Source organism: Pristis pectinata, chromosome 14 (genome assembly GCF_009764475.1).
Source record: "Pristis pectinata isolate sPriPec2 chromosome 14, sPriPec2.1.pri, whole genome shotgun sequence".
In the NCBI taxonomy this organism is placed as follows: domain Eukaryota; kingdom Metazoa; phylum Chordata; class Chondrichthyes; order Rhinopristiformes; family Pristidae; genus Pristis; species Pristis pectinata.
Window position 1 is genome coordinate 7,333,487 of NC_067418.1, and position 12,367 is coordinate 7,345,853.

A 12,367-nucleotide genomic window follows, 5' to 3' on the forward strand; every position below is an offset into this window, starting at 1 on the left:
AGATTGACGGAAGGGAAAGGCAAAAGGGCTGGTGTTGCATCTCCTGTGGTTGAATGGCAAAATGCCATGAAAAGGAGAGAGGTTGATGGAGACTGAAAAGTGGACCAAGGAATCATGGAGTGAATGATCCCTTTGGAATGCTGAAGGGGAGGGGAAAGGAAGATATGTCTGTTGGTGGAATCGCATTGGAGGAAATTTAAATGGATAAATTGGTTTATTATTGTCACATGTACCAAGGTACAGTGAAAAATTTTGTTTTGCATGCCATCCGTACAGATCATTTCATTACAACAGTTCATTGAGGCAGTACCAGGGAAAAGCAGTAACAGAATGCAGAATAAAATGTTACAGTTACAGAGAAAGTGCAGTACAGGCAGACAATAAGGTGCAAGGCCATAACAAGGTAGATTGTGAGGCCAAGAGTCTATCTTATCGTACTAGGGGACCACTCAATAGTCTTATAATAGCAGGAGAGAAACTGTCCTTGAGGCTGGTGGTACTTCAGGCTTTTGTATCATAAATTATGGAGGATGATGTGTCGTGTTGTGGAGGCTGCTGCATGGAAGGTGAGGATAAAGGGAATCCCAATGTTCTGGCTGGCGTGAGAGCAGAAAAGTGGGAAACAGAGGAGATGCAGTTGAAAGCCCTGTTGACAATGGTAGAAGGAAAGCTTCAATTAAAGGCAAGGAAAGTCTTGTCATCAGAATAGACACTATGGTGACAGAGAAACTGGAATGGAGTTATTAAAGGATGCAGGATGGGAGGAGGTATAATTCATTAGAAGCCCACCAAATAAATAGTTGTGGTACTTGGTGGGCTTCTGATGGACGTTAGCTAACCTAATACCTTTGATGGAGATGTCAAGGAAAGGAATGGAAGAGTCATAAATTAATTATTTAATAGAAGATGAGAGGGGAGAAATTTAAAGGAGATCTGAGGGATAGGTTTTTCACTTAAAGGGTGGTGGTTATCTGGAGTGAAATGCCAGATGAGGTGGTCAAGGTAGAAACAAATACGATGTTTAAAAGCATTTGGACAGGTATTTAGAGGGCTATGGACCTAATGAAGGTAAATGGTATTAACATCACAGTCAGCATGGACAAAGTGAGCTGAAATCCTGTATGATGAAATGAAATTCTGTGCTGCACAATTCTGTGAAGAATTTCATGATTAAAGGTATTTTTTCATACCTGTATGTTAAGATAGGAGAAAAAGGAAACACTCTGTATGTAACTATGGAAGAAGCTTCATATTCAAAAAAAAGATTTGTTACAAGTGCTTCCATTATGTCATAACAGGGTAGGCAACTGAAGATCTGTAAATGCCTTTCAAGAATTTTGTGTTTCTTACCTGCCTGAAATTACAGCAAAGCCACAGATCAGTGGTTTCTAAGAAAAAAATGGACAGAATGAAATCTCCAAAGTACTAGTGAAAAATTTAGAGACATGTTAATCATCCTAAAATATTGAGCTTGCCTTTGGTACATACAGAAACAATACATCACTGCAAAAAAAAGTTTATTTTCAGTGCTATTTGTTACAGAGCACCAATCAACAGAGCCACTAGAATAATAAATTGCATAGCCAAACCATTGGAGAAATATAGGCATCATGTAGCTCTTTGGATCACATCAACAAATGGATGGGATTCTGAGTAAAATAGTGAAGGTAAAACAATCATTTAAAACAGAAAATTGGATGTTACAAAGGTTATTTTTCCTGGAAGGAAACCCCAGAAGAGTTAAATGACTTTCACATCCATGATTATCTTGTGTATTTTGTAGACTGACCCACACACCTGGTTGTATGACCAAAGATTTATTATACTAGAGTTTGTTATTCATCCTGTTTGAAACCATGTGTTAACATACTTCACATTCCTAAATTTTCTGCTATTCTTCATATAACAAGGAGTATTTAATACTTTTGGCCTTTATACAATAAACCTCTGGTTTCACAAAACTGAATTTGATGCACAAACCTACAGAGTGAAATGTTCAGCTGGTTAAATTAGAGTCTCCATCATTAACTGTAGGATTACTTTACTGGGCAGGCTTGCACTGATGGCTAGCTGCTAATTTTTAGAGAAAACTGCTAGTTAGCCACCATGCCCATATTGGTGCTTTCCAGATCTTCATGCCTGTGGCCTGCAGTGAAGAAGGAAGGAATGCACTGAGGGTCAGATGTAGGTGCATCCACTTTCTCCCTTGTCCCTGGGCTCATCATTAATTCGGTAACATTCTATGATAAACTGAGCCGAGAAGGTTGGATGCACTTCATTGGCGCATCTAGTACTTCCCTTGTTTATTTGAATGAGGTCCCTGACCATCACTAAAAAGACACGTGATGGGTCCAGCATGATCCAGCTCCTTATATAAGAAATACTTGGTCATTCAGATAATCCTTTAATCTCTGAACACCCATTTTGCCACATATGTTTAACCTTATTGGGTTAAATGCAAATTTAGAATAATTAACGGTAACCCCAAAGTAAATTTGCCAAATTTTCTTCAGTTGACAGGGAGAGAAATTTTTTTTGTAAATGGATTTTGTGCAATGTAAAAGCAGTTTTGGTTTCACTTGTTTCCTGATATGACATTGAATGCTGTTTCTCCCATTGTATTCCTTTAAAGCATCTTCTGTTACTGAATATGAGTAGCATGAATATTACTTTGTGTATGACAGTGATCTAAAAGCAAATGTTGTTGACAAGAGAGTAAAGAGTGGCATCTTCTCTAAATTGTTAATCTGATGTGTTTGGATTATCAAACACCATCCAAATTTTATCCAAATGCTCCAGACTAATTTTTGGTCGAGTGACATAAGGCAAAACCTAGTTCAAATTAGACAACTCAAAGTAAGGATATATCAAAATACACTTAAATATTTTGATGCTCTTAGGTAAATGTTGAGAACTACAAGCATTTAGTTGCAAGTCTGATCGTGCTTATGACTCATAAAATTGCTTAAGACAGCTACCGACCATTTTAAAGCAATTGTTGTTTCATTGAAAGGAATATCTTTAGTGCCAGTCTACATAAGGAAATGGCTACAGCAGTGGCCTCTAACCCAAATATGTGTCAGACCCTTGTAGCGGCTTTCAGTTGTGATCTATTATTGTTAACTTTGATATCATCAAAAGGCCTAAAAGAATACCATCTGGGGGCTTACTTGGTCCTCTGATTTCTAGGTCATTAAACCTTTTTTTAAATTCAATTACTATAGACAATTCAAAAAATGACAAATTGTAGAGCTGTCATTTTCTTTACAGAAGCTGCTGACAGTCATCAAAAATATTGTCAGTGCGTTTTTGTGGAGTTTTTTTTAAAAGATTGACTTTGAGTTGATTGTTAACCTTTTTAATGCAGAAGCAGTGTTCTGTCACGCAAGGGGAAATGCATCAATTTTTTAAGCATATTCTGAGTGTTCCAAAATAAACAAAAAGTGTGAGGCTTTTGATCTCACTAAATCTACATTCATACATTTAACATGTATGAATTTCCAGATATTTTTCCATGTCGTAGTCCAAAAAAATGTGTTTTTAAATTAACAAAGGATATTTGTTGCTCTAATGAAAATTAAATGGAGCATATCTAATGAACAGTGGGATACAATTTATATTTCACAAATGGAATGACCTGATAACTCGCAAGCAAGTGGGTTTGCACAATATATTAGTCTAAGTTAATAAGATAATACAGTTTAGAAATACTTGCAAAATTTTATTGTGAATACTGCAAATTACTGTAAAGTTTTTTCCCAATCAAATGATCAACAGTATAAAAATATAGGAAAATAGAGTCATCTCAGTGTAAATATGTTAGATTTGGTGGGATTACCATGACTTAAATTGGGGACAAACCTATCTGAAGAAAGGAATTACAAGTAATTTTATAATACAAATTAAAGTTTTAAGACAGGAATATTATTGACAATCAACTTTACAAAGAAAATGGTTCGCTGCCTGCTAGCCAACTTGGCGAGTATTAAATGCCAAATTAATTCCACACAGATGTAAATGAGATCAGCTTTGTTACAAAACTGCCTTCTGTTAGGTGTCAGACTTTCTGAATTAGTCTAATTATGGAAAAGTATTTAACACTCAGACATAAGGGACACAAGAAGTCACTGGCTATTGTTTACAGATAAATTGAACTTAAAAATATATGCCTTACAGAGATGGTAAGCCCCAAGATGGCAATTGTTTAGCAAGGAGTTATGCAATTGTTCCATCCAGAAAAATCCATGGTTTTAATACTTTAAATTTTATTTATTTAATGCCTAAACAAGTTGTTTTGTGCGGTTATTTTTGCAGAAGAAGACAAATATGAAAGCTACTCACAGATGTTACTGAAGTATTTTGTAGCAGAAGGTATTGTTTGTGGACATTCTCTTTTTATAGCATCTGCCAAAGATCATCCAGAGGAAATATTACAGGTACTGTTTTGGGTGAAAATGTTGTAAAATAGAATTTGGCTTTGATTATTGTGTTGGTATATCTTGCCTCAAATATTGATGATTAAGGTAACTGAATCACCTCATCTGATTTGAATACAGTTTTTTTAGCATTATTAAAATAAGAACAGGAAGTGTAATAGAAGATGCTGACAGTCAACATTTTAATTCCTCACTGATAACACAGTAGATAAAAATAGATAGAGTGATTGGTAAATTACAGAGGAACTTAAATATCATAAAAGAATGAGAAGGTTGGAGCTGGATACCAGCTTATTGAGTTGCACTCTTGAAATAATACTTTTATGAGTAATAAAGAGGAAACGAGAGGAAGTAAAGGACTTTATTCCTGTGTTGGAGAAGAGAAATAGACCTGCTATGTTGAGATGTTTGTGAATAATTCTTAAAAGTGGCAACAATATTATTAAGACATCCCAGGTACCAAATTAGTTACTCCTCTGTTGCTGTTTAGGAAAGTTTACTCCTTGGTTTAGATCATGCCGATACATGTAAATGTTCCTTAGAATTTCTCAGATTAATACGAAAGAAAATCAAACATGCCATGGTATACCAAATGCAGTGCCCTAAAGAAAAAGAAATGCTTTATAAACCACTTTCATGACGTTGGGTTTCCCCAAAGCTTTTTAAAGCCAGTAGAGTACTTCTGAGATGTAGCCAATATTCTTATGTAGGATGAAACGGAAAAGGAAGTGTAATAATGATGAGATAATATTTTTTGTGATGCTAGTTGAGGGATAAAAATATTCACCAGCATGTTAGGGAATATGCTGCTCTTTCAAATAATGCAATAGTATCATTATTGTTTACCAAAAAGGGAAGAGGGAACCTCATATTAAAGATTCATTTGAAAAATGGTTTCTCCAATAGAGGAACCCTCTCTCAGAATAGTAGTTAGTATAACAGTAATTTTCTGTGTTCAAATCTCTTGATTATAAGTTGAACCCACAACCTTCTGACTTGCAGACAAGAGTCACAGACTCTCATTTTGTGAGTTTGGGGATGTTCCTCATCATGCAGTTTATTTTAAATAATATCATAGATTATAATGATATAGCATCGAATTGTGTCACTAAATTAGACAAATAGTGCTTCATAATGCTATGGTTCTGTTACCATACAGGATAGTCAAGTCTGTTGTCAAAGTGTCAATGACATCACCCATCTTGTTTAACATTATTATAAAAACAATATGGTTCATATTTTTAGATATTTAAGTTATTGCAGACATTCCTGGGTGTTGTGCACAATAACTCTTAATGTGCAATTGCAAAGATCAAATTGCCATTAAATAGTATCTTTCATGACTTAAGAACACCTCAAAATGCTTCAAATTTAATGAAGTACAGTCACAGTGGTAATGAAGCAATATTTGCTAATTATTCTTCCATGAGATTGTTTGTAAGGTATTCTCCATTCCCCGTTGCCCTGTAAAGGTTTTGCTGAGCCACTTAAGATATTGCAATATGTATCATTAAGATATTTTCGTACTTTAAGTAGAGTGATCAAGGGTTATGACTCGGTAATAATGTTGAAACAGTGATATATTTTCAAGTCAGGAGGGTAAGTGTTTTAAGGGGGAACTTGGAGGTGGCATGTTCCCACAAGCCTAACTTTTCTTAGTATACATGTTGGAGATTCAGAAATTTCTATTAAGTAATTGATGCACAGTGCTGCAATACAGTTTGTGCATAGTATGGTGCCATTAAGTTTCTCATTATTGATGCCCTGTATTTTTATTGTTATTTTATTTTTAATGTTAATGGGGTGTGATATTAAACAAAGGTAATGTAATTGAATGTTAAGTGAAGGTGGTTTGACTTGTTGGAGATAGTCATTACCAGGCATTTTCATAATATAGATGTTACATGTTAACAGGCTAAACATGAATGTCCATAAGACCATAATGACCATGAAACATAGGAATAGAATTAGGCCAGTTGGCCCATCAAGTCTCCTCGCCATTTGATCATGGCTGATTTATTTTTCCCTCTCAACCCCATTCTCCTGCCTTCTCCCCATAACCTTTGATGCCCTTACTAATCAAGAACCTATCAACCTCCACTTTAAATATACCCAATGATTTGGCCTCCACAGCCGTCTGTGGCAATGAATTCCACAAATTCACCACCATCTGGCTAAAGAAATTCCTCCTCATCTCTGTTCTAAAGAGATGTCCTTCTATTCTGAGGCTATGCCCTCTGGTCCTAGACTCTCCCACTACTGGAAACATCCTCACGTCCACTCTATCCAGGCTTTTCAATATATGGTAGGTTTCACTGAGATCCCTCCTCATTCTTCTGAACTCCAGTTAGTACAGGCCCAGAGCCATCAAACGCTCCTCATACATTATCCCTTTCCTTTTCGGGATCATTCTTGTAAGCCTCCTCTGGACCGTCTCCAATGCCAGAACATCCTTCCTTAGATATGGGCCCCAAAACTGCTCACAATGCTCCAAATGTGGTCTGACTAATGCCTTATAAAGCCTCAGCATTACATCCTTGCTTTTTATTCTAGCCCTCTCGAAATGAATGCTAACTTTGCATTTGCCTTCTTTACTACCAACTCAACCTGCAAGTTAACCTTTAGGACTCCCAAGTCCATTTGCACCTCCAATTTCTGAATTCGCTCCCCATTTAGAAAATAGTCTACGCCTTTATTCCTTCTATCAAAGTGCATGACCGTACACTTCCCTACGCTGTCTTCCATCTGCCACTTCTTTGCCCATTCTCCCAACCTATCCAAGTCCTTCTGCAGACTCCCTGCTTCCTCAACACTACCTGCACCTCCACCTAATCTTTGTATCATCTGCAAACTTGGCCACAAAGCCATCAATTCCATCATCCAGATTATTAACAAGTAGCCCCCTTTATTCCCACTCTTGGCCTCTGCCAGTCAGTCAATCTGCTATCCATGCTATAACCTTTCCTGTAATACCATGGGCTCCTATCTTGTTTAGCAGCCTCTTGTGAGGGACCTTGTCAAAGGCCTACTAAAAATCCAAGCAAACAACATCCACTGACTCTCCTTTGTCTATCCTGCCTGTTAGTTCCCCAAAGATTTCCAACAGATTTGTTGGCAAGGTTTCCTCTTAAGGGAGCCATGCTGACTTCAGCTTATTTTATTATGTTCTTCCAAGTATCCCGAAACCTTATCCTTAATAATGGACTCTAACATATTACCAAACACTGAAGTCAGGCTAACTGGCCTATAATTTCCTGACTTTTGCCTCCCTTCCTTCTTAAAGAGTTCATTTTGTAACTGCCTCATTCTTTTGTCTATGTTGCCACTTCCTTCTTAAAGAGTGCATTTTGTAACTGCCTCATTCTTTTGTCTATGTTGCCACTTCCTTCTTAAAGAGTGCATTTTGTAACTGCCTCATTCTTTTGTCTATGTTGCCACTCTCTAACTGCTCTCATTCACCAAGTGACCTTGCTTACAGCTAATTCCCTTGGTCATCAGGGTTTTACCCCATCAGAAACCCACCCAACCTCCCTGCAGCTTTACAAGCTTCTTATGTGCCCAATACATCACGGGCACATCCCTCCCCACCATTGGTAGTATCTACAGGAGGTGCTGCCTCAAGAAGGCAACATTGATCATCAAAGATCCCCACCATCCGGGCCATGCCATCTTTTCACTGTTACCATCAGGCAGGAGATACAGAAGCCTGAAGTCCCACACCACCAGGTTCAAGAACAGCTACTTCCCTTCAACCATTAGGTTCTTGAACCAACCGGCAAAACCCTAATCATGACAGTTTAACAACATTATGACCACTCTGATCACTTTTCACTAAAATGGGTTTCAGTTTTTTTTATTCCAATTGTGTTTTTTTTCTTGTAAAACTGTGTATAATTTATGCTTAATTTATGTTTTTCTTGTGAATGTTATGTATTTGATGCTATGTGACTGATGCTGCTACAGGTAAGTTTTTCATTGCATTGTACTTGTGCATACGACAATAAACTCGACTCTGACTTTGACTTCTTTTGTCTCCTATTTAGTTCAGATTTAGGGTCTCCAATCTGAAATATTGACTTGTTTCTCTTCCCACAGCTGCATCTGGACCTGCTGAGTATTTCTAGCATTTTCTGTTTTTGTTTTAGATTTCTAGCATCTGCAGGTTTTTTTGTTTTGTCTGATACTTAGTGCATGTTGGCACGGTCTATTTTATTATCTGGGGAATTGAGATGGAAATGACCCTTGCCATCATCACATATCCCCCCCCCCATTTGTTGCCCTATTAAGAAGAAAGGCCATTGATGAAACAACTGAAAACTGAAACTGCCCTGAAAAACATTTGCATTAATATCTCAGAGTTGAGATGACTGACATTCAGCAAATACAGTGCTAGATATGACTCCAGTCTATGAAGAATTTTCACCTATTCCCACCACCCTAATTCCTATCAGCTGCATGATGCCACAGCTATTTAGACTCTAGTTTAATGTGGTGGACAATCACTCTCAATCCATCTCTGGAATTTAGCTTTTTTATACCAGACAGCAGTGGTTTGCAACCTTTTTCATTCTGTGGACCCCCAGAATATGTTAGATGGTGAACCCCCAAAGCCCACAAAATCAAACAATCAATAATTCATGCATACAACACTTAAATTACTGCACATAGGCCCTATTGAAATAGTGACTATTTCAATCACCGATAATTACCAGCGGTGACTTTCAGTGTTCAGTTCAATGTGAAGGTTGTGCCTGTTTTGCACTGCAGAGTTTGTCCAAACATGGTGGTATGTGCGACAAACATATGCCTATGTCATCCTCAATATTCAGTCTTGATCTGTATTTGGTTTTCATGGCAGTGACTGCAGAAAATGCTATTTCGCGCAAGTAGGTGGTTGTACGTGGTAACAGAACATTGACAGCTTTGCCGGACAGCAGTGGATGCTCCTGAGAACATGCTATCCAGGACGACAACAGTGACATTCGGTTGAACTGCAAGCAGAAAGTCCTATCAGATGACAGTTCAGCCAATTCTTCTTGTTCACGTCCAGTTAAATCAGTAAGCATGCATTCAAACAGATTTCGAATCCAATCAAACATGCTCGTGTCATCATCGCCGAAATACTCATGGAAATAATGTGACAGCTGTTGAATATGGTTCAAAACGGTGCTCGCAATGGCCTCTGTCTTAGTCTCGTTCACTGTCAGAAAGTCAGCCAGCAATGGAAACATATCATAGACACCTTGCTCGCATCTTCACTTCTAGATACGGAGTTTTTTCTGGAAGGCATTGATTTTGTCATGCGTTTTCAGAACATTTGAGCCAGGTCCTTGCAATGATAGATTTCAGCTGTTCAAAATGTTGAAAATATCTGCAAGATAAGCTAATCTGGCAACCCACGTCTCACCTGTCAAGAACTGTGCCAATGATCCGTTATGCTCATTTAGAAAAATGAGCAGTTTATCTCGCAATTCATATACATGCTGCGCAACGTGGCCTCGTGACAGCCATCTGACTTCTGTATGTAGCAACAAATGCTTATGCTTGGCTTCCATTTCATGGCATATGTTTTCAAACAAACGATGATTGAGCAGCGTGGCTTTGATAAAGTTAACGATTTTAATGCACATGGAAAACACATCTGCAAGATTTTCATCCATATCCTTTGCAGCCAAAGCCTCACAGTGAATCATGCAGTGGGTTGCTGCTACATGTGGAGCTACTTCTTCCACTCGTGTGACTAGACCCGACTTCCATCCTGTCATTGCAGCAGTACCATCCGTTCATACTCCAATACAGTGTCCACGCCAATGCCGATTGTACAAAAAAAGTGTCAAGCACACGGAAAAGTTCTTCGCCGGTTGTATGCCCTGGGAGCGCCTTGCAAAACAAAAAGTCTTCCAAAGCCTCTCCTTCCCAGCAATATCGAACATAAACCAACAACTGCGCAGCACTGGCAACATCAATACTTTCATCGAGCTGAATCACAAATCTGACTTGCTGAAGACATGCTATCAGCTGGCTCTGTATATCTTCTGCCATATCGCCAATTCTTCTGCTTACTGTGTTATCAGACAGTGGAATGGCTTTCAGTTTTTGACAGGATTCTTTTCCCAGTACAACTTCGCGCATATCTACTGCTGCAGGCAGTATAAGCTCTTCTCCAATTGTGTGAGACTTTCTGGAACGTGCTATTCGTAATGCTACCAAATATGATGCGCGAAGAGCCTTCTCATTTACAGTGGCACAGGCTGTCATTTTGCCTTTCTGCTTGAGGTACAGCTTCTTTTGCCACTCAAAATATTCCTTCGGCTTACTGGCAATATCTGGATGCACTGTTGTTAAATGGCACTTCAGTTTTGCTGGTTTCATTGCATCGTTGGACAGTGTTTGCAAACACACAACACAGAGAGGTTGGTCCGCGTTTGTCCCCATTGCGATGAAGCCATATGAAATGTATTCTGGATCGTACTTGCGTTGTTTTCTCTTTCAGTCACCCTTATCCCCTTCGTCATCAGAATCTTCCTGTTTCTGGTCAACTTTTCTCTACAGAAATTTCTCCATACTCAGCAATACACGCTGGACAGTTTAATTACTATTACTGATAAATAAAATTATCAAAACTAATCTAAAATTTACACACTTGTGCACTTTTCGTTTAACAGTGATATCACTGTGGCGTAAATGCACGGTAAGTAAGCAATATTATTAAGGCACACCAACAAGGTCACCCAGTCTCGCTAACACTACAGTGCACAACAGAATAGTAGTGAACACTACTGACTATTCTGACTACACAAGTCGAATATTAAGCAGCAGCTTACCAGAAGGGAACACCGTCTAAGTCTCTAAGATTGTCACCTATTACAGGTAGAATAGATATGGCCGATTTTCTGAATAGTGGAAAACTGGAGCAAGCAAGTAAGCTATGTCTTTGTAATAGGTCACTTTTCCATTTTTTTCTCAGCTTGCTTGTGGACCCCCAGGCGTCCGTGGACCACAGGTTGAAAACCTCTGCCATACAGTATATGGTCCAAGGCTGTTAGGAGCACTGAACTTGATGGATTGCAAATTAAGCACCAGGGACCAAATTGGTTGTCAGTTGGTGTCACTTGATAACACTGTCCACAACCACTTCTATCACATTACTTAAACCTGATATTGCATGGAATATACAGCACAGAAACAAGCCACTAGGCCCAACTGGTTTATGCTGGCATTTAGGTTCCATTTGAGCCTCATCTAAATCTTTCAGTACAGCACTCTGTTTTATTCTCCCTTGTCAGCTTGTCCAACCTCCCTTATGATATATCTACACTATTCACTTCAATCAACCTCTGCAGTTTTGAGTTCCACGTTCTCACCACTCTTTGAGTGAAGTCATTTCTTCTGAATTCCCTGTTGACCATTTTATATTGACAAATTCTACTTCTGCTCTTCCCTAAATGCAGAAACAACTTCTTTGTATCTACTCAATCAAATCCTTCATCATCTAAAAAACTTTTGTAAGAGAAGAGAAAAGAGAGCCAATCCATTCACCCTTTCCTGATATGTCTGTCTTCTTACTTTGGATACCACCCTTATAATTCTGCGTCCTTTATGTAATGTAGCAACCAGTATTGTACTAGGTGTGATCTACCCAACCCTTGATTATGATTTGGAGGTTTAGCTCAACTTCCCTGCTTTTCAATTCTATCCCTCTTGAAATCAACCCTGGTGCTTGATTTGTTTTTTACCCCCTGTGGCTTTGATAACTTGTGATGCATCTTTTAGTGAGTGGTGATTTTGTACTCTAAGATTCTTTTGTCCCTCTGCCTCTCATTTTTCAACTTTGAACTTCATTTGCAAGTTATTTTCCCATTATATAACCTTATTAGTGCTGTAATTTGTTGGAATCCTCAAATTTAGAAGTTGTGTTTTGGACTTTAGAG

At 38.3% G+C, this 12,367-nt stretch overlaps 1 protein-coding gene across 1 annotated transcript in view; it reads left to right on the top strand.

Moving 5' to 3' along the window:
• The window catches only part of elp4 (elongator acetyltransferase complex subunit 4), a 192,165-nt gene that overhangs the window by 29,601 nt on the left and 150,197 nt on the right, over window positions 1-12,367 (top strand). Inside the window, exon 3 of the mRNA XM_052029377.1 lies at window positions 4,315-4,436. Coding sequence (XP_051885337.1) covers window positions 4,315-4,436 — 122 coding nt within the window. The remainder of the gene's footprint in view (window positions 1-4,314; window positions 4,437-12,367) is intronic.